General features: G+C 38.9%; 1 protein-coding gene and 1 pseudogene across 1 annotated transcript in view; one reads left to right on the top strand and one right to left on the bottom strand.

Moving 5' to 3' along the window:
* The first annotated feature begins 3740 nt into the window (after nucleotides 1-3740).
* The window catches only part of EFHC1 (EF-hand domain containing 1), a 61136-nt gene continuing 41468 nt past the window's right edge, over nucleotides 3741-23408 (top strand). The window contains exons 1-2 of the mRNA XM_033103078.1: nucleotides 3741-3992; nucleotides 15950-16171. Coding sequence (XP_032958969.1) covers nucleotides 3930-3992; nucleotides 15950-16171 — 285 coding nt within the window. The 5' untranslated portion in view covers nucleotides 3741-3929. The remainder of the gene's footprint in view (nucleotides 3993-15949; nucleotides 16172-23408) is intronic.
* On the bottom strand, nucleotides 8995-10964 carry LOC117018221 (calcium-binding mitochondrial carrier protein Aralar1-like; annotated as a pseudogene).

A 23408-nucleotide genomic window follows, 5' to 3' on the forward strand; every position in this document is an offset into this window, starting at 1 on the left:
CTCTCACAATAGACTCAGGTAATGTTAGATAGGCTTTTTCAGAGGGAAGAGAATTCCAAATGAAATCATAGAATGGGTTTGACTTAAGAGAGGAAAAAGCAGCAGAAACATAAGTTCTTTCAAACCCTTGGCGGGAGCCCTCTGTAAGACTAAAATAGTCTAAACCCAAATTGTGTGATTTTTGTGCCAAATGAAGATTTCCTGTGGGTGCTAAATTTTCAGAATCTGCTTGGAAATCACTATGGATGCTTCTCTTTCCTCTTTTGATACTTCGTAAACACCAAAGTGGTTGACTGGGCACTCTTTTTAGATAGATTCCAGAGACCGAGGAGTGATGGAAATGAAGGGCAGAGGGACACTCTGCCTGCAAGGACACACTGACCGAGGGACACTCCCCTGCAAGGTGTTATCTCCATATTGAAACACGAGCCACACTCCCAACCCTTTGAAACCTACTGGTGTGTAATTAGGTTTGTTTTTCAGAAACCATGCTGTACCATTTTTGTATAGCAGAGGGACATAGAGCACCACAATCACTGCAGAAATATCCAGGACATGCATGTGCGCACACACATGCACACACTAGCCTACCTGGCAGTTGTCCTGTGATTTTAGGTACTGAAGAATAATGTCACAGGGTTGAAAATAAAATCTGGCTAAAGCTGGCTCTGGGCAAAATGCTGAACAAAAAGATGTTTATTTTAGGTCAAGTGCTTGTAGCCTCTACCACTCCTCAGGAATCCCTGGGAGACATCACTCAGCATGACGCTCTCTTTCAGGTTTGGCCTTCTGGCACTTTACTGTTTCCATATTTTCCATTCCCCAAGCTTTGAAACAACCTGCTAAGGTCATGCGATATCTCTGTGGTCTTCTGAGTCCAGGCTTTACGCACAGTCTTCAAACCATGGTACTTTCCAGTTTAGTTGCCAGAGATGGTTCCTGTCTTCTTCTTTATAGTCCACAAAGTGGGAAGTGGTGAGTTCTGACTGAAGTGCAATCCATCTTGACTAATCATGTTTGGGGAAAATGGGATATAAATTGTTAATCATACCAAACCTTCTCAGGGTCCAAGCAGTTTTCTGAAGCCATGCTCTTTTTTTTTCTTCCCTTCTTCACAGCCCTGTCCCTGTACTTTTTAGAACTGTTGCAACACTGCCTGGCTTCCCCTCATCAGAGGTGATGGCATTTTTATGATACCATAGACAGAAGTTTTCTTCACCATACTTTCCTAGGGTCCGAAAGTAGTTACACACTCTCTGTTAACCATTTAACTACTGTGCTTTTCTGGGAAAGAAAGGTTTTTGAGCAGAGGACACGCCTCAAATAGAAACAGATGACACAACGGGTAATAGGCTTAGGCATGACTCACCCTTTCCAGCCGCCATGGGTTCCTTCCCTACCCAACCCAGGGAACATAGACCCCAGTGCAACCATGCACTTAGTCCAGAAAGGCTCTTCAAAGTGTATTCTAATGCCATGGATTTACTTTTATTAAAAGAGCTGAGGGAGGGATCATATGACTGGTAAGGATTTAAGGTTATCATGCAGAATCAGCAAGGATTATCGTTACCAGTGATACTGGATACTCAGCATCAATGGGGTGGAGAGAAGTGGGAGAACCATCTTCTCTCTGAAGTTTGAACTTGCCAACTTGAAATATTCTCCCAGTGGTTGGCTTTCATCCCAGTTCACTGGCTAAGATATAATGCAATAGACAGATACTTAAAAGTTTTCAGTAACTTCAACAATGCTAATCAATTTATTAATGTCTTAAAAATGTATTAAATGCCTGCATTAAAGTAATATACCAATAGAAAATTAAAATTAAAAAAGGTTAAAAAAAAGTGGGGGGTGGGGACAAGAACATGAAACAGAAGTGGCCAAGGGAGAGAAATAGTTAGTAGAAAAGAAACTCTTTGGGCAGGGTGTGGCAGACAGCCACCAATAACTGTTTCATGTGCCACTAGTAGCTTCATGTCCATTGAGCTTCAAGTTCATTCGTGAAAAACAACAGGAGGATTTGTTCTGATAAGCAGCAATAAAACCGTGTTTCCTGGAAAATAAGACCTAGCCAGACCATCAGCTCTAATGTGTCTTTTGCAGCTAAAATTAATGTAAGACCCGGTATTATATTATATTATACCCAGTCTTATATTAAGACTGGGTCTTATATTAATTTTTGCTCCAAAAGATGCATTAGAGCTGATGGTCCGACTAGATTTTATTTTCGGGAAACATGGAACCAAAGCTGCTGTCTGTATTGGCAGTAAACTACTCATGACATGGAGATATGCTTTCTATCAGGCTACTATGTTCCTAAACTGGGGGCCTTCCAAAGTGAGAGGCAACAAACATTTACTGAGATCAATAACAATAGCTATTCGGGAATCATTACTTCTAGCAGAAGCCCAAATAATGTCCCGATTAGGAGACAAAGGCAATGGGTATTTATGAGAAAGGACAGGGGAGCCATTACATCAACAGAAGGAAGGTGTTTCTGTTGGTGCAGATAACAACACAGTGATGTTAATCCTAAACAATGTTTTTAAATTTCAGTCCAGTAGTCACTACTTTAGCAGTCATTATAACTATTTTCCTGTTATCTTTGCAAACAGTTCTTTTGCAAGGCACAAGGTTGCTCAGGCCTCATCCAAAGGTGATTTTACCCTGTTTTAACATTCCAAGGAGTTGAGACATGAGACATACAAGGCAGTTCCTCTGGCACGGCAGCTCCAGCTCCATTTTAAAGTGGCTCCGTGTATGTTACTGTTTACATTCTCAGAAACAGCTATCATACAAATCAGATTCCTGGGCCCCTTTTCAGACCTAAAGAATCCCATGTCTAGGCACAAAGGTTTTGTTTGTTTTTTAGGTTCCTCAGTGCTGATGGGTGTTTTTTTCTTCTTCTTCTTCTTCTTCCTACAAATGTTTCAGGAGCAGGCCCACATTTTCTTTTAAGGAATAATAATTTAAACACATTTCGTAAAAAGCACCAAAGCTGAGCATACCCATGATTCGGACAGTATTTCACCTCATTTATTTGTGAGTCTTCTTCGTTTTCTCTTTGAAGGAGAGTCTTTCCCCTTGTGGTTCTGATCTTTTCATTGCAGCTGCAGGTAAATACTACACACTATGGAGATCAAAAGAATTGAGATGAGCACTTTGTAGCCTTCCAGTCAACAAGTCTTTAGTGTCCTTGCAAATATGCAAGGCGAGGCCTGTAAGAACTCAGGGTGAAGAACTGCAGGGCTTGACAGTAGGTGAGGATGGAAAAAAAAGACAGCGCAGCAGCCTTTAAGAATTAGGGACAAGATGGTCCCTAGTTCACTGAACATCCTTAAGCAACAGAGATACAACCATGAATGATCCGCAATCCCTGCCCCCAAGAAGCCCCATCCGGGTCGGTAACACTTTCATCCGGAACCAACCATTTGCACTTCCGTGTGAACTGGGACGACAGCCCTTTTCCCAGAGCTGGGAGAAAAGTATGCTAGAGTTCACAACGCCAGCGGGGAGCGGTGAAGACTGGGGTGGAAGGAAGGAAGGAATTTTACTTCAATTCATCTAGGTGCCGCTCCGACCCCTGGACCTCTCCATGAGAACTCGTCCTTCTCAATCTCCTCCTCCCACCCCACCCACCAGCTTTCACGTCCCATTGGCTAGAGAGGGGAGGGGCGGAGCCAGCTGCGCAACGCCCACCACCCGCGCCCCTTTCGTCGCGTCCAGGGTACCGCGAGAATACCGAGGTCCCAAGGCAGCGCACGCGTAGACCTGTCAAGCTTGTTCCTCAGACCCCGCCCTCCACTCGTGGGTGATCGGGATGTTGGGAGTTGCCACGGAGCTTTAGGTGGCCTGCGAACGCAGTTCGTCTCCCGGGCAACCAGTTAGGACAAAACCCGTCCTAGGTGGCGGCGGCGATAGCGGCTGCGATGGTGTCCAACCCGGTGCACGGCCTGCCCTTTCTCCCCGGCACGTCCTTTACGGACTCCACGGTGAGAGCTTACCCGCCCAACTCCCTCCTCCATCCCATCCCCGGGCGGCCTCGGCCGCGTAGTGCACCTCCATTCTCTTCCACCCAAATCGGTCATCTCTCCCTTCGAACCCGTTCTCTGCTCGGGCCCTGTTCTCCCTTCCCTACCGCAATTCTGTCCTCCTTCACCCAGCCTCATCCTTTCTCTCCCATACGTTGTCCTTCGCTCCATCCCTCTCTAGGTTTTCCACTCCACCCTGGTTGTTCATTGGCCTCCTTCGTTCTCATCTTCCTAGCCGCGTTCTTTCTTGTTGCTCTAGGCCTTGCAGCTTCGCCCTCTAGATCACTGGTTCCCCACCTTACTCCCTAGCTCTGTTTAGGTCCTTTCCCAGGCGCATTCTCCCGCACTATACTCCGCCGGTTCTTAACCACTCACCACCCACCCCCCTGGCCTAGGTCCCTTCTCCCACCCAGTCTCTGCACTTTCATCCTCATTGCCAAGAGCCCCATCCTACCCACTGTCCCCAGGCCCGTTATTCCCGCACCCTTCCTCTTCTGATTCCTGGACCCAGTAATCTTTCTCACTCCCAGCTCCATTTCCTGTCATATATCATGTCACTCATTCTCTTCTTTCCGCCAGGTCCTTCCAGCACTTCTGCCTTTTCTACAATTTGGTCCCATAATCTCCCCATTCTTGTTTTAGCTTCTTTCTCAATTGTTTCTCCGAAAGTTAGACTCTCAACACTTGCCCTTCCTCCTCCCAAACCATCCTTCCCTGCTTTGTAGGAGATAATTCCATTCCAGTTCCTTCAGTCACAATTGATTAGTTGTTTTTTTCTACCCGTACCCCTATGTTTTATGCGTTAGCATTTTGATAAAAAATTCCTGTTTATATTTTGTTTTGCTCCTTCTAGACCTTAAGTGTATTTAATTGCATTCTCTAGACAAAATTGAAAGCTTATTTTTCTTCTCCTAACATAGTTTATTTAGCCCTTAACGAAAGTATTTAGTTATTTGTTTTAATTCTAATAGGGTTATTAAAATATATGTCGGAAGAGCAATATTGAAATTCAGTAGACTGATTATCATAGATGAGTCAATAATAATTTACATTTATATAGTTTAATAATTTAAGTGGTAAGTTCCTCTCCATGGCCGTAAGTGTGAGATAAAATACATTCAATTTATTTTCTTTGGGAGAAGGAATTGAAATTGAAAGTTTGGTGAGGGAATTTGGATTCTGAATCTCTTCTTTATAATCATTCCTGCATTAAGACACAGCATCATAGATTTTTCACCTCAGTGGACTTTTTCAGTTTTATGTAATTTAGAAAATGTGTGGCCCTGTGCAGGAGAAGCCAAAACATTTGGTGTGGTGAGTGTGGGTTACCCACAAGGTAGGGCTGAGTTGATTTGGGGGATTACAGAGATGTGGACTGAGGTGCCAGGCTCTAAGAACACATATTGCCATACCACAAGTAAGTACTCATATGTATAACTCTCTCAGCGTTCAGAAGGTGAACCGTAATGACTAAGAAGGATGGGAAGGCTTTCAGGTGCCTGGCCTGGGGTGCCCATGAGAATCCACCAATAAAAGTCATATGTTGAGTGATGGTAGTGATGTCTGTCTGAAGTGGGGAAAGCAAATGAAGCAGCTGATGTTGCTTCTGTCTTTAGAAGTGGAAGAGGAGGAGCTTAAAGTTACATAAATTACCCAGTGAAGAAGTCAACGCTGCCCATTTTGTTCTATGACACGTGTGTTATGCATCTGGAGCAGCTCTTGTCAACTGACTTGTGGCCCTGAATGTGTGACCCTCAAAAAAAGTCCGTAATCCATGACTCTTAGCAAAAGATGTTTAGTCTGTTGTACCTTTTATATTAGTACAGATCTTGAAAGATGGTAGATTGGGCTGCAAAGAAATGGGGAGATAGGTAAGACATTTTTTTTAGAAAAAAATATATTTTAAGATTCATCCTAAATTTTATATATGGGTATATATATGTATGTGTATTTGTGTGTGTGTATATGTACATATGATTTTGAAAGAACAGAAAAATGAAAAATTCGACCAAATTAATATAACCTCTATTTTGTTTTCATTTTCTTTTCCAGCTTTATTGAGATTTAATTGACATATAACATTGTGTAAGTTTAAATTGTACAACTGGTTGGTTTGATTCACTTATATTTTGCAAAATGATTACCACCGCTCTTTTAATGACTGTAGCTTTGTAGTATACAGTTGACCTTTAAACAGCTCAGTGGTTACAGGTGCACATCTTCTGCACAGTTGAAAATCCACATGTAAGTAAAGTTGGCGCCCTGCATACATAGATTCCCAACCGCAGAATTGTCCCTTGAACAACACTGGTTTGAACTGCATAGGTCAATCGAAAAATATTTGCGTATAAGTGGATGTGCGCATTTCAAACTTGTGTTGTTCAAGGATCAACTGTAGTTTGAAATCAGGAAGTGTGATGCCTGCAGCTTTGTTCTTTCTCAGGATTGCTTTGGCTGTTTAGGGTCTTTTGTGACTACATACAAATTTTAGGATGTTTTCTTCTACTTCTGTGAAAAATGCCATTGGAATTTTGGTAGAGATAGCATTGAATCTATAGGTTGCTTTGGGTATTATGGGCATTTTCATAATATTAAATCTTCCAGCCATGAACACAGGATATCTTTCCATTTGTTTGTGTCTTCTTCAATTTCATCGAAGTCTTGTAGTTTTCAGTATACAGATCTTTCACCTTGGTTAAATTTATTCTTAAGTATTTTATTATTTTTGATGCCATTGTGAATGGGCTTGTTTTCTTTCTTTTTCAGATATTTCATTGGTAATGTAGAGAAAAGCAACTGATTTCTGTATCTTGATTTTGTATCCTGCAGCTTTACAGAATTTGTTGATTAGTTCTAATAGTTTTTTGGTGGAGATCATATCATCTGCAAACAAAGAGAATTTTACTTCTTCCTTTCTTATTTGGATGCCCTTTTATTTCTTTTTCCTAGCCTGATTGCTCTGATTAGGACTTCCAGAACTATGTTGAATAGGAATGGTGCAAGTGGGCGTCCTTGTCTTGTTCCTGATCTTAGAGGAAAAGCTGTCAACGGTTCATCATTGAGTATGATGTTAGCTATGGCTTGTCACATAAGGCCTTTACTCTGTTGAGGGAGTATGGCCTTCTATACTCAATTTGTTGAGAGTTTTTATCATGAATGGATGTTATATTGCTTTTTCTCCATCTATTGAGATGATCCTATGATTTTTATCTTCCATTCTATTAATGTGGTGTATCACAATTATTACTTTTCCTATGTTGAATTATCCTTGCATTTCAGGGATAAGTCCCACTCAGTCATGGTATATGAACCTTTTAATAAGCTGTTGAGTTTGGTTTGCTAATATTTTGTTGATAACGTTTGCATCATTTTTCATCAGGGATGTTGGTCTGTAATTTTCTTTTCTTGTAGTGTCCTTGCCTGATTTTGGTATCAGGGTAATGCTGGCCTTGTCAAATGAGTTTGGGAGTGTTCCCTCTTCTTCTATTTTTTGGAAGAGTTTGAAAAGGATTTGCATTAATTCACTGGTAAAATTCACCAGTGAAAACATCTGGCCTGAACTTTTCTTGTTGGTTGATTTTTGATTACTGATTTATTAATGGTTTATTCAGATTTTCTGTTTCTTGATGATTCAGTCTTGGTAGGTTGTATGTTTCTAGGAATTTATCCATTTCTTAGTTAATCCAATTTTTTGGATTATATACCTGTTAATAATAGTTTCTCATGATCCTTTGTATTGCTGTGGTATCAGTTGTAATGTTTCATTTCTGTTTTTATTTATTCAAATTCTTTTTCTTTCTTTCTTACTTTACCTAAAAAGTTTGCCAATTTTGTTTTTCTTTTCAAAAATGGCCTCTTAGTTTTGTTGATCTTTTCTATCAGTTTCTAATCTCTATTTCATTTATTTCTGCTCTTAGCTTTATTTCCTTCCTTCTGCTAACTATGTGCTTAGTTCTTCTTTTTCTAGTTTCTTGAGGTATAAAGTGAGGTAGTTTATTTGAGATCTTTCTTGTTTCTTTTTAACAATTTTTTAAAATTTATTTTTCAATTACAGTTGGCATACAATATTATATTAGTTTCACATGTACAACATAGTGATTAGACATTTATATACCTTATAAAGTAATCACCCTGCTAAGTCTAGTACCCATCTGACACCATACGTGTAGATCTTTCTTAATATATGCATTTATCACTATAAAAATTCCCTCTTAGAACTGCTTTTGCAGCATCCCATAGGTTTTCATACATTGTGCTTCCATTTTTGTTGGTTTTAAGGTATTTTTGATTTCCCTTTTGATTTCTTCTTTGACCCATTGGTTGTTCAGGAGTGTTTTGTTTAATTTCCACGTATTTGTGAATTTTCAGCTTTTTTCCTGTTCTTTTTTAAAACTTTTGATTATGGAAAATTTCAAACACACACGAAAATAGAGAGAATAGTATAATGAACCCAATGTACTTATTGGCTAGCTTCAAAATTACCAACATTTTGCCCAAGTTCTTAACCACCATATTTTATTTATTTATTTATTTATTTTTAATTGTAATACATTTATTTTCTTGTGATTCTTAATAAAACACTTTCAAAACATTCTGTACATTCAAGCCACTCAGAACTGCATTACATTCTATAAATGTGATTTGCTGGACTGAGGTATCAAGATGTCTCTGTACAAAGATGTACAATATGTACAGTCGCTGTAAGAGCAAGCTGTGCAAAGCAGGCTGGAACACTAATTTAAGCCAAAGCTTAGACAACATCTCAGCATGTAAGACTAAAGCTTGAAACTGCATTGTTTTTTTCCTGGCCAAGTGATTACTTTATAAACAAATATATGTATATGTCATAGAAAGAATAGCTTGGCTCCCCAGCTCAGTCAGCACCATGCAGCTGACTGCACACATGACAGGGCTGTTCTCCTAGGCCTCTCCACGGTGCCGTTTGGCCACACTCAAGGTCGTCTCATTCCTGAGCTGCTGCCGCTGCCTTTGACTGAACGACAGGGACACTAGGAGATTTAAATTGAGGGATCTAAAGGCCAGACTTGTTTTCAATGTCAGCAAAAGTGGCTGTGGCGAGTCTGTATCCACCGATGTAATAGGGATTGCCAGGAGGAAGGTCTGCGATGCTTGATTTAGGTGTTGGTTCTGAGCCAGAGGGTTTGAGGCCTCCAAAATCAATGTAAAACCACTCCTGGAGGAGTGCATAGGGGACCAAGGTAACACCAAACTGGGGAGAGGATCAAAACACTCGAGCTGCAGTCCCTTTCCAGAATGCCAAGGGCCCTTCTTCCTAGAGTATCTTCCTGAAACAGTTGATGACACCACTGTATATCGTCTGGCCAGCATGGGCAGCCACTTGCAGTCTTGTCTTGATGTCATCACCAGGGGTCACCAGAGAAGCGGCAGGCACACCTGCCATGGCTCCAGCTGCAAAGAGATTGAAACCTCCCACGTGTCTGTTTTCATCAGCCAGAAATAGTTTGCAATGAGCATAAATAGGAAAATAGATTGCAGGAAAGGGAATGTCTCGGAAGAAATACACTTTGGTACCCTTTTACAAACCCAAAAGTCCCAAGTCCCAGAGCACACTCAGGGCACTGACACTGGGTCCTGTAGGGATCTCTCCAACTACCTGCAGGCAAATCTTGACTATCTCCAGTGGGTTGGTAAAGATGACCTGAGAGGCACCAGCATAACCTCTAGCAAGGAGTTCTGTGAAAAGTGGAATGGAACTGTCCATTCTGGTAAATTCGTCCCGAACAAAATCATTAACAGTGAGTTTAATAATAGCCTTTTCTAGAGCAACCCCTATAAGTTGTGGTATCAGACCCTGGTAGTCCAAAGAAGCCCTCATTACACAAGACTTCCTTCAAACAGTCGAAGCTGTTTTTGTACATCAGCTCCCCCACAATAGAGCCAGTGCCACCCTGGTTTTGCATGCTGGTCTTCAGCAGATCTATGGGGTATATGGCAGTTGCTCCCACAGCTCCAGAAACTGAGCTGAGAGTGAATCTATAAGCAGACTTGGCCATCTGGAGCCAGATCGACCTGCCTAAACCATGAGATTGCTGTCTCTGAAGTTCTGCCAGGTAGTAAGGTAAGGCCGCATCAGCCAATGGGGCTACTCTCTCAGTATCTGCCAAAGACAAGCACCTTGTAGCATTATATAAGTTTGCAAACTGGTATAAGATATCAGTTTCTAGTGGGTGACTTCTCCATAGCATATGGCACTCTGGGAAAATTCTTCATTTGTAACTTCAGCATTTTTCCTTGTGCCAACTAGAGTGCTATATATCTTACAAACAAGCTCCAGGTTATTCAGTAAGGAGTTAAATGCGTTGGAGTAGGAGAAGCTAACCTGATGTGAGATACTTCCTCCAGCTGCTGAAACTAAGTTCTCCTCCACAAAGGGAGTAAGCATGTGAGACCAAATGCTAACCATGATGTCACTGAAAGCCAGACCAGAAATCATGCCAGTTCTACTTTTGTCTTTCAGTACAAAAGCTTGTTTTGCATGTTCCAATTGTAACTCTTGGAGAAACTGTGTGAATTCTGTGTAGATAAGATGCTTCTTTCAATTATGCCCAAAATGCAGTCGGATAAATTCAGTCCCAGTTAAAAGGGATGTGATGATGAATAATAGTCTCCAAAAATTTCTTTGATATATTTACAAAAGTCAACTCACAAATGACTGGTACTTCAACAAGCATAGACTGGGTAGACAAATTTAGAAGTCTGACCAGGGCTGGCACTCTTCTCCAAGGCTGCCGCCATGCCTGTTCGATGAATGAGCCTGGAAGGCGCTGCTGCACCAATGGTGTGGCCAGAGATCAACCCATCCTTGGTTTGATGAGCTACTCCTGCCAAGAGCTGCACTATCTTTGGATTGCTATTCGGATCATTATACAGTCCAAATGCTATTCGGATCATTATACAGTCCAAGATAGTGCTGGACAAAGTCTTCTGGAGTCATGTAAGGTACTCCATCGACCTCAGTGCTGGCATATGAGTCAGCAGGATTTCATAATATTCTTGACTTTAAAACTATCAGGAAATAGAGCATCCTTAGCACAAACCACCAAGGACACAACAGCCAACAAGAAAACCCTTATTCACCATATTTTAAAAATATAAGCACAACACTATCAGAGCTGAAATAATTAAAATAATTATTTACTGTCATTTAATACCTATCAGTGTGTAAGTTTCACCTATTGTCAAAAAGGCCTTTTTGCAGTTGGCATATTTTAATCATCTTCTTGTTATTTCACATCATTGTGGTCACGAAAGATACTTGGTATAATTTGAATCTGCTGAGACTTGTTTTGTGGCCTATCATGTGATCTAGTCTGCAGACTGTTCTATGTGGACTTAAGAAGAATACATTCTGCTGCTGTTGGATGGATTGTTCTGCATTTATCTATTAGGTTAATTCGACATAAAGTATAGCTCAAATCCAATGCAAAGTATATTTCCAATCCAATGCTTCCTTGTTGATTTTCAATCTGATTGATAACATCCATTGTTGAAAGTAGAGATTGAAATCCACTACTATTACTGGTTTGGTTTCTTTGTGTGTGTATTTCTCTCTTCAGGTGTATATGTATTTACAGTTGTTTATATCTTTTTGGTGAATTGACCCCCTGATCACTATATAATGACCAACTTTGTTTCTCATTACCATTTTTGGCTTAAAATCTATTTTATCTGATATAAGTACAGCTACCCCCTGCTCTCTTTTGCTTTCCACCTGCATGGGAATAACTTTTTCCATCCCTTCACCTTCAGCCTATGTGTGTCCTTAAAGCTGAAATGAGTCCCATGTAGGCAGCATATGGTTGGGTCTTGTGGGCTTTTTTTTTTTTTTTTTTTTAATCATCCAGCTCGCCTTATGATTGGAGATACCAATCCTTTTACATTTAGAGTAATTATTGCTAGGAAAGGACTTAATCTTATTGTTTTCTGGCTATTTTGTACATGTACCCTTGTTTGTTTCTTCCTCCCTTGCTGCCTTCCTTTGTGAATTGATAATTTTCCAGAGTGGTATGTTTTGATTCCCTTCTCTTTATATTATGTGAATCTACTGTAGGTTTTTTGCTTTGTGGTTACCATGAGGCTTATATAAAACATAAGCATATATATAACATTCTGTTTTACACTGATAACAATGCATCTTTGAGCACATCCAAAACTTTACCCTTTTATTCCCTTCCCTTTGTGTTTTTCGACATCACCATTTACATCTTTGCATATTGTGTATCCATTAACAAATAGTTGAAGCTGCAGCTGTTTTTAATATTTTTGTCTTTTAACCTTTATACTAGAGTTAAGTAGTTACCATCTCACCATATTATAGTATTAGGGTATTCTATATGCTTACTTTACCTGTATGTTATCTACTTTCATGTTACTAATTAATGCCTTTTAGTTTCAGCTTGAAGAATTTATTTAAGCATTTCTCATAAGTCAAGTTTAGTGATAATAAATTACCTCTTTTGTTTATTAGGGAAAGATTTTATCTCAACTTTGTTTCTGAAGCACAACTTTTCTGGATAAAATATTCTTGGTTGGCAGTTGCTTTCTTTCAGCACTTTGAACATATCATTTCATTTTACTCCTGGCCTACAAGATCTTTGCTGAGAAATCTGCTGATAGACTTATGGAGGTTCCCTTGTTATGAGAAGATGTTTTTTTTCTTTTACTGTTTTAAAATTTTTCTCTGTTTTTGATTTTAGACAATTTTATTATGTGTCTTGGAGAAGATCATTTCAGATGGAAATTTTGGAGCAACCTTCATAAACTTGGATATCCAAGTCTCTCCCCACATTTGGGAAGTTCTCAGCCATTATTTTTCTTTTTTTAAATTAAATTATTGGGGTGACATTGGTTAGTAAAATTATATAGGTTTCAAATGTATATTTCTATATATTGCATTGTGTGATCACCACCTAGAGTCAGTTCTCTTTCTATCACGATATATGTTTGACCCCTTTTACCTTTTCTACCACCCTCCTCCACATTATTTCTTTAAATAAATATTCTACCCCTTTCTCCTTCTCTTATCCTTCTGGGACTCTAATGATACATACATTATTTCTCTTGTTAGTGTTCTGTGAGTCCCATAGGCTTTCTTCATTCATTTTCTTTTCTTTCTTTTTTTTTTGCTCCTCTGATTAGATAATTTTAATTGATTTGTCTTCTAGCTCACAGATTCTTTCTTCTGCTTGTTCAAATCTTCTGTTAAAGCTACTGTTGAATTCTTCAGTTCAATGACTTTATTCTTCAGCTCCAAAATTTTTGTTTGGTTCTTTTAAATATTTTCTATCTGTTGAACTTCTCATTTTGTTCTTGTATTGTTTTCCTGATATCATTAAATTGTTTCTATATGTTCTCTTGTAGCTCTTTGATATCTTTAGGACAATTATTTTGAATTTGTTTTAATCAGGCAATTTCTGGTTCTTGATTTCTTTGGGGTCAGTTACTATAGGGTTACTGTATTCTTTTGGTGGAGTCATGTTTCCCTGATTCTTCATGATCCCTGTAGTCTTCCATTTTTGGCTTCACATTTGAAGAAGCAGTCATTTTTTCTAGATTTTATGGACTGATTTTAGGAAGGGTAGAGTTTCATCTGCAGGTGAGGGTATACTGAAGTATGCTGTGCTCCTGGGTCTAGTGGTGCAAGGCACCAGGTGTGGAGGTCTGTGGCAGCACTGGGTTTAGCAGGGGCATGATGTCTCTTTGGCTCAGGCCACTGGAGTCTACAGCATTGAAAACTGTATCGTCCTTGGCAAGCACTGCAGGGGGTCTGCAGTGGCTGCGAGGACTTTTGGGATCTTCAATAGCACCTCCAGGTCCAGTGGCTAGGGACCAGGGCAAGCAGCAGTGGTGGCCAGAGCCTGTGATGTGCACATACTCAGCTGCAGGGGGCCAGCTACAGGTGGCTATGTGGTGGCAGGGGCTGTTTGCAGACACACACATAATGGTGGGGGCCAGAGAAAGTGCCTGGGCCAACTACGGGCTCACTGACAGCTGGAGGTGTCCTGGTTGTCAGAGTGCTGTCTCGTGGCACACTCCCTCAAGGGTGCACACTCTCCCCCAGGCATGCACAGTGCAGTGAAGGCCTGTGATAGGGGTCAGGCCGGTTACATGCAGGTGCACAGCTGAAGGGATTCACTCCAAGCTCATGCACAGCAGTGGAGGCCAGCCGGGGTGGTGAGTCTATGCTGGCATCTTGGACTTGAGCAGCTGCAGAAGCCTGAGCTGGCTGCTGGTATATGTCCTGTCCTCCAGCAGGAACAAGGGAAAGAGAGAGTGGGGACTCAGGTGGCTGGTGTCACCAAACATGAATACCTGTGGGGGTGAAAGCTGGTGAAATCTGCAGGGGGTAAATCTGCTGTGGCTCTACTTGTTCTGGCTTTGTGTAAGTGGCAGAATCTGCTGGGTTTGTCTACTGAGCAAGTCTCTGTGAACCATAGCCACTTCCACTGAGCGGCTGCTGCCAGAAGCCCCTGCTTTTCTTCCTTGTTACTAGCTGGCTTTATACACTTCAGCTTTGCTGGTCTGGGTGGGGTGAAACTGAAGTGAGACTTTCGTGTAGTGCTCCCAGACTAGAGGAACTGGTTGCTCACCCTCTCTTCCCTTCCTGGCGGGGGCAACTATTTCTAGCTGGAAAGTTCCCTCTTGGAGCTGAACAATTCGCTTGGGGGATGGGATGATACAGGTAAAACGAAGTTGCCTTCCTTCTCTTGAGCGATTATTGTTAAATATTTTTTGTTGTTCCACTGTATTGCTGAAACCTCCTAAGTGGACTCTAGTGCTCTTCCAGAGCTGTTTTTGTTCATGAATACCTATCTAAATCATTGACCTTTGCAAAGGGATGGGGAGACTGGGGTCTCCTATGCTGTCATTTGGTCTTCTCTGCCTTCCAAAACAGTTCCCTTACACTTTTTTATTTTTTATTTAATCTTTTGTTTTTTTCCAATTACTAATAAAAATGTCTTCATTATTTAAAAAAATGAGCATAAATCAGAAATGTGTAATTCAGACAGAGAACATTCTCCAAATCCAGTCTCTTTTCAGGCACATATTTGCATGCTTGGAATTGTAGTACACATATAATTTTATATGCTGTTTTTTGGGGCTTATTAAATCAAACATTTCCCCCAGATTACCACATGGTCTTTAAAACCAATATTTTAATGGCTGCATAATATCCACTAAGTGAGTTTTCCATCATTTACTCATATGTTTGTCTTTTTTATTGTTTCTAATATTTTTACTATTGTAATTAACTATTATAATTATAATGGTCAGCTTTAGGTATATCGTTCTTTCCCATAATTTTGGATTATAGCCTTAAAATAAAGGATCGAGGTAGAATTACTGAGATCAAGACTTTAAATATATAACATCTATTTTCTTTCCAAAAAGATGTGTGAATATATTTGTAACGTGTTATATTGTAACATGTACAATGTAAGTGTCATTATAACAAGAAGGGTCTTTCATTTCAGGTAAAAATTGATTTCACAGAACCAGATCTTCTAGGTTCCATGGTTTATGAATACCAGATAAGACGAAAAACATGGGAAAACTAGTGAAAAATTAAGATTTTATTACATAAAATTAGTATGAAAAATGAGCTTGTTGTTAATTAAATGTACTGAAGCAGGGATTTAAGTTTTAAGGACAGGGTGATGCTTTCCTCTTCGTTTCATGGCCAGATGTTTTAGCTTAAAATACAAGAACCTTCTAATATAGCTAAACTTTGATAATAAGGTTTGTGATGTTTATAAGCAAAGGTTTAAGTTGTGTTTTTGAAAGTTAGCTCTTTTACCTAAAAAATTTTATTAATGATACATTTCTTTTCTTTTTTTCTTTCTTTCTTTCTTTCTTTTTTTTTTTTTTCCCCCCAGAAAACAGCATTTCATAGAAGCCAGACACTGGGCTACAAGAATGGCTATGCAATTGCTCGACGTCCCACAGTTGGGATAGGTGGGACCCGGCTCCAGTTCAACCAGTTGTCGCAGGCTGACCTGGATGAGTTGGCCAATAAGGCACCAGTTCTAACTTATGGCGAGCCTAAGCAGACCCCACCTGCAAGTTTTATTCCTGCGCATGTTGCTTTTGACAAAAAGGTATCATCTGGGATTTTACGGTACCCCTTGCATTCAAGTTTCTGAGAGCCAACTGTTTCCAGAAAGGTCAACAATAAACCACAGGTTTTCCAGAGTGCTTGGAGGAGAAAATTGTTCAAATGCCTCAACCCTTAGTCATAGACAGCTGAACTCAGGATTGAAAGAGCCTTTCTTTAGTCAGGAAGCCGATTACAGAAAATAATTCCCTGTAGACTTCACTGAAATATTTTCCAAATACAGTTAAAGAAAAGTTGGATGAATTCTGAATTCTTGAGTTCATACTGCTCTATGTTTAGCTGCTGTGTGTTTTCTTTTTTTTTTAATTTTATATTCTATAAAGATGACAAATCCTTAATCTCTATGAAATGGAAAATGTCATAATGACAACTCCATCTATTGTCAGTTTTCTCCAGGCTGTCTCTCTAAGTTTTTGTTTTTCAGGGAACATTTTAGGTTTGGCATTAACATAACCAAAGTGTAGTAGAACATATTTGCTTGTGTCTTATTTACCCTTATGCTTTTGTAATGTGAGTTAACATTATTTCCATCTGTTGACATCATCCTTGATTTTCCTTGTCAGTGAACTTCCTCTTTTCACTAAGGTAAGATAATCCTAACCCTGGACATATAGCAGAATCACTGGGGGGACTTTTCAGAAACTTAGATGCTTCCTAAGTCCTCATTGATTCTGATTTCCAGATGGTTTTTATGTATAACTGGGTTTGAGAACTATTGACCAAGTTTTATATTTTATTATTTTTGTTAAATGTCTATACAATTTTTACCCAGCTAGTCAACCTTTAAAGAATACCTATTGAAGCTAGAGGCTTGAAGATACCAAATAGTCTGGTGGTACAACCACTTAATTAAAAAAACTTAATGTCTCAGCCCGAATCCCTGTAAGCCCCTCTTCCTCATCTCAGTGGACTCATTTGATAGGAACATGCTCACATATCCATTCCTAGGCTGAACCTAAACATCCAACTAAATAGCATCAGTTATACGACTGGGTATTTCTTTACCTTTTTCTTGTTTCTCTTGTTTATTCACAGCTATGACAGGCACTGCAAAATCAATAAATAAGGGAGAGGGTGAAAATACAAGAAAGTAGGATAGGTATTTAACAATTTATCAAGATATAAATCCTGGTAGGTTCAATTTTTATTGAAAAGAATAGCAAATAGCTGTTATAAACTAGAAAGTGATAGAGTCATATATGTTATAAGAAAGTATTAATGAAATTCAGAGAGGAAGAAATTATGCCAGATGCTGTACTCCACTTCTTGTAACCATTATATACATATATATAAAATTGTAGTTGACATTCATTATTGTACAGCATTAGGAATAGAGACAGTGGAAATGTAATGGCTGTATGTGATGTCAGAGGGGTAGTAGATTGGGGGAGGGCAGTTATCACTGTGTGAGGGATATAAATGATAAATGTCTAATTAGTACATTGTTTTGTGCACCTGAAACTAATAAAAAAAATCTTAAAAAAAAATTAATGGTTGAATAGGAAATAGGCTTCCTATTTTTTGTTTTTCTGTGTTCTTTTATACTAATTGTCATTACTTAACTTACCCTTTTAAAATATCATTCATAATTCATTTTTTAAAAGACAGTGGGCATGAAAAATAGTTATATTTTTATTGTTCTATTTATTTTACTTGGATCATCAAAATTTCTAGATAAATAATCCTTACCATAAGATAATGGTAGTAAAACGCATGGTTTTGAAACTAAGATCTTTTTTCACATTAAAGAAATTATAGTTTTTCTGAATTAAATTCATTTACATTTTTTTAGGAATACCCGGAGGTTCACTTAATAGCCAACATACATGTCCATATTTTGGACATTCTTTGTATTGTCCCTCATGTTTAGAATATATCCTCATTTCTTACCCAGGTGATAAACACCACGACTTCTGTGTGAGTGCCCTCATCTTTGCTTCTTTGCTCCCACACAGTTCTCTTCATCATCACTCACTATGTTTTACTTCCCAGGCTAACTTCCCACTCTGTTAACATCCCCTGATGTTATTTTTCTCTCATCTTTTTCATCTTTACCTTTCACACTAGTTCCATTTCAAACATTCTAGTGAATAATGCTTTACCTACGGTCACTCTATCCTCTCCTAAAAAACCTTTCTACCTTGTGCTTCCTTTAAGCAACAGCTCTTTACTCCTCACTTGACTGTCAGATCGCTTACAATCTGACTTCTTTCTTCCCTCAAGCCCAAAACTACTTTTTCTTGAGTAACCAGTGTTGTTTTTTTTGCTAAAAGCAGAGAGGTGTGTTTTCTCCTCTCCCGTCTCCTCCCCTTCCCTCCCCTCCCCTCCCCTCCCCTCTCCTCTCCTCTCCTCTTTTTTTTGCCAGCATTCTCTTTGACCTATTTGCAGTATCTGCCATTATTGGTCCTCCTTTTCTTCTTGAAACTTTACTTTTCCTTTGCTCCCATGACTCTTCACTCTCCTGGTTTTCCTCTTTCTCTCTATCTGGGTGCTCCTACTTTGCCCTCCCTTTGTTGTCTCACTTTTAGATTGTAAGCATTTTCAAGATTCTGTTCTCATTCTTTATTGTGTATTCTTGAGAGATCTCACCCGCTTCTGTGGTTTCAACTACCATCATCTCAGTGTAGACAACTATCAGTAGTTCCAATTCTGACCTTTTTGAAACTGCCAAGGGATATCTTCACCTGGATGAGCTATTGGCACCTCAGGTTCTGTATTTTTCTAACCATCACCTTGTCTCATAGACATGCTCTTTCTGTATGGTTCCACTAGGTAATCAAAGCTTGAAACATGAGCCGTTTTTGTCTTTTCTTCCCCGTCACTCTCCATATTCAGTGAGTTGCCAAGTCAAGTATCTCTCACTGCCATTTCCTCTACCACTATCATACCAAACAAGCAGTATGTTAACTGTCAACATATTGTTCACTGTTGTATTAGTCTCATACTTGGTTTTTATGCTCATAACAGGTCTAGTACTTGGTTTATTCCCCAAAGCACATTATGTCATTTCTCTGGGATGCCTTCCGACTCTGTTAGCCAGTACAGTAAACGTTACCACTATCTACCTCGCTGCTCTCGTCCTGCAACTTGAAAGTCACCCTTGATTCTTCTTTGCCCTCACAACCCACATCCAATCTTGTTAACAAGCACTGTCATTTCTACCTCTAAAATATATAACTAATACATTCATTTAATTCCATCTCCACTATTTTTTTTAATTAAAGTTTATTGGGGTGACAATTGTTAGTAAAGTTACATAGATTTCAGGTGTATAATTCTGTATTACATCATCTATAAATCACATTGTGTGTTCACCACCCAGAGTCAGTTCTCCTTCCATCACCATATATTAGATTCCATCTCCACTATTACTATTAATTCATTTTCCATAGAGCAGCCAGGCTTAACTTTTAAAAATAGATATCAGATTATGCCACATACTGATCTAAAACACCGCTATGGTTTTCCCATTGTGTACAGACTAAGATCCAACTCTACAGGTTCCTCACAATCCTATAGGATCTCTGGCCCTCCCTGCTGTTTCTCCAACCTCATCTTGGGCCTCTCTTTTCCTTACCCACTGTGTTTCAATCACACTAGATTTATTTTTCTTTATTTTCTTGAACTTGTAGCACTTTTCCACCCCATTACAGGGCCTTTGCACATGCTGTTCCCCCTACCTGGAATAGTTTTCCTGTGATTGGTACTCAATCTTAGTTTTAAAAATGAGATGAATTATGATTTAACAAATAAAAGTAACTTTTCTTGTGTCAGTGGTGAAAATTGATAAGCTTAACATGCAAAACACACACATAGTAAAATAAATAAATAACAGAAAGTATGACTAGGCTTTCCATAATTGTATGTGATATGAAAACATTTATTTAGTCTTTTCCCATTCAATCTTGAAGTAATTGCAAATATTTTCAATGTGGCATTCTGAGCACTTCCTGGGTGTTAGGAGACCTGGATTCTAATTCTGGGTCTTCTACCAACTATTTTGGGTTCTGGAGGAGTCACAATCTAGTTTCTTCATCTATAAAATTAGGTTAGAATGCACGATGACTAGGGATCCCTCCAATCCATGTAAAATTCCATGAAAAATACATTTTTACACAAAATATCTAAATACTGTTTTTTCCTTCCTTTCTATATACATTAAAATCTTATGTATTTTTGCTGGGAAAACTGATGTTATCCTAACTACTTGCTAAGAGCTTCCCTATATTAACTTTTTCCCCAGTAATTTCTATATGGGAGGAGCACAGAACTCTGGATTCTAAATAAGGAAGTAGATAAATCCCTTTTTGATTAACAATCAGATAAGTACTTTTGAGGTCAGAGTACTCTTTACCTGAGACCTCACGTATTGGCTCTCTGTAACATGAATTTCATAATGAAAACATGTAGTTTTAGCTATTTGTGTAGATCATATGCTAGAGGAAACCTAAGTGCTTATTGGACAAACATCCATATTAAATGATCAGAGATGAATGTAGGGACAGAAAAAAGTTCCAGGGGGTGTTTTAATAGGTAAAAATTTTAGCACTTACCATTTATGTCAGACAACAAACTCCCAGATAACCAGAAAACTTGAGAATTTAGTGCCCTAGTTAATTGAATAATTAGTTTCTTAGCTTAGTACCAAATATACCATGTATACATAATCAGTTATTTCTTTCTATATTCTGAATGTACTAAAATGAATATAAAGCAAAAACTGAACTGTACCTTATTTTAATTTTTTGCTGATTATTAGTTTTTAAAAAGACCAACATTTTCTTGGTCTTCAAAAAGTTTTTTAGATTTTACAAAATGATCATGTCATAATTCACAACTGTAGATACACAAAGATAGGAGATTAGGATTCATCTGTACTGATCATATGGCATAGTCTAGAAGGTTTGTTTTTAAATAAATTTAAAAATAATAGAATATAAAAGATTCTGGTTATTTGAGTCTGTAAAGTGTGTATGTGTGTGTGTCTTCCCTGCCTGCCATTCTTAGTTCAAGTTCCTGTTGCCAAAGGCATTTTCCTCCCCTCCAATCTTAGCAAAGAGACAGCATAAGAACATGAGTAAACCCCAGGGCTCAGTCTCTCGTCTTCTTCTCTGTCTATAGTCACTCCTTTGGTCCAGACTCATGGCTTGAAATGTCCTTTATACAATGATATGCTGTGTCCTGAATTCTAGATGGCATATGTAATGGCCTATTTGATACCTCTTTAATAGACATCGCAAACGAAACATGTTCAACATATAACTCCTGATTTTTTCTTCCCAACCTCCAAGTCTACTCCTCTACAGTCTTCCCCCAAATTACTATCTATTTGATAGTAATTCCATCCTTTCAGTTGCTCAAAATGTTTGAGTCATCCTGATTTTTCTCTAATATTGAATCTTTCCCAAACTCAGTCCTACACCTAAAATTGCCCCCTGCAATATTAACTTGTGCTGTCATTTAAGTTGAGCAAGTCTAAAGTCGAGCTCACCATTTGCCTCACCAAAATTATCTTCTCCTTAATGTCTCCATTTCTATGAGAATCATCACTGTATTCCCAGCACTGTGTTTTCCTCTATGCCTCATCTGGCTTCCATCCTACTGCCTCACTATTAATCTAATCAATTCGTCTTTGTTTTTCCATCGCTGGTACTTTATTACTGTAGACCTGGACTTTTAGAGGGGCTTTCAATCTGATCTTCATACCTAGCACCTTCCTCCTTCATCGTACTGCTGCTGGGTTTCCTTCCTCTGCTTCTGTGGTCACCACACCTGGAATCCTCTCTTGTCCCCTCCACTTACTCGGAAACTTTCTCTGACCACATTAACTCATACAGATTCCTTTTCTGAACCACGATAGCACCTGTTACCTAGTAGTAGTGAGGTATGTGGAGAGAACTTCGGGCTGTGAGTCCCATCTATGCCCCTAGCCACTTCTTTGGCCGCCAGCAAGCCACTCTACCAACGAGTCTCAGTTTCCTCCATTGTAATATGAGGGAGATGGGAATAGCTGGTCACTTCTGGCTCTAACACTTTGTGGATTTATAAATCTGCAGCTCAAATACAGACCATTTTATATATGAATTACAGATCATGTCCCCACTTGCTAATCATGTCCCCATTTCAGTTCTTTGCAGTTGATCTAAATTGTTACTTTAAAATGATTTTGTCCTTTGCTTTTACCACATTATATTTTTCCTTTAAACATTCTATTACATTAATCCATTTCATCTTTTTGTTATAAGTTTTAAGGCCTCCATTATATTCACATTTCTCCTATGCAGTAGCCTATTCTCTTCTGGTTTTTATCTTGTTCTTCCACAGTAGACATTACGCCTTTTAAGCAACAGCACTCATGTATAAAATTATTTCATCTTCCCATTCATCAAGCCATATTTGTGTCTTTACTAGAGGTTTGGGTTAACACTTGCCTACCTAAAACACCATTCTAATACTTTCTCTGAAAAGAAATATTAAAAATAGAAGCAGAATAGCAGAAACTTAAAAATCTCAAAGCATGTCAACATAAGCTTTTTATAATATTTTTTAATGTTTTCTTAAGTGTACAATAGATACACCATTTTGACTTCACACCAATGCTGGTGCTCTCCAGAGGACCTAGGGTTTGCTCTGTCATACTTGTATATGTTTCTGAACACCACGAAGGTATTTACATGCCACCCAAAGATTCTAGGATGGATTGATGATTTGAGTATTACTCATACAAAGTTTCTGAGAATGAATATGTCATTAGTATGCATTTACAAGGGTCTCCACTTCTAAAGAAATGGACTTGAGCCTTCATTTTCATTTTGGAACCAAAAGTCATAGTCTTGTCCAAATTTCTTCCTCTTTCCAGAAATTTTTAGAGGGCTTTTTGACATGGAAGTGAAGTTAGTAGAGTTAAGGTCAGTTCATCAAGGATCACATTAGTAAATAGTCTACACATAGTTTGGTATTTAGAGCAGAGGTCAGCACACTTTCTGTATAGGGCCAGTAGAAAACATTTTTTTAAATTAAAATTTATTGGGGTGACAATTGTTAGTAAAATTACTGTATTACATCATCTGTATATCACATTGTGTGTTCACCACCCAGAGTCAATTCTCCTTCCACCACCACATATTTGACCCCCTTTACCCTTTTCTACTATCCCTTCTCCCCCCTTATCCTCTGGTAACCACTAATTTATTGTTTATGTCTATGAGTTTTTGTTTGTT

Source organism: Rhinolophus ferrumequinum, chromosome 3 (assembly GCF_004115265.2).
Source record: "Rhinolophus ferrumequinum isolate MPI-CBG mRhiFer1 chromosome 3, mRhiFer1_v1.p, whole genome shotgun sequence".
Lineage (NCBI taxonomy): Eukaryota > Metazoa > Chordata > Mammalia > Chiroptera > Rhinolophidae > Rhinolophus > Rhinolophus ferrumequinum.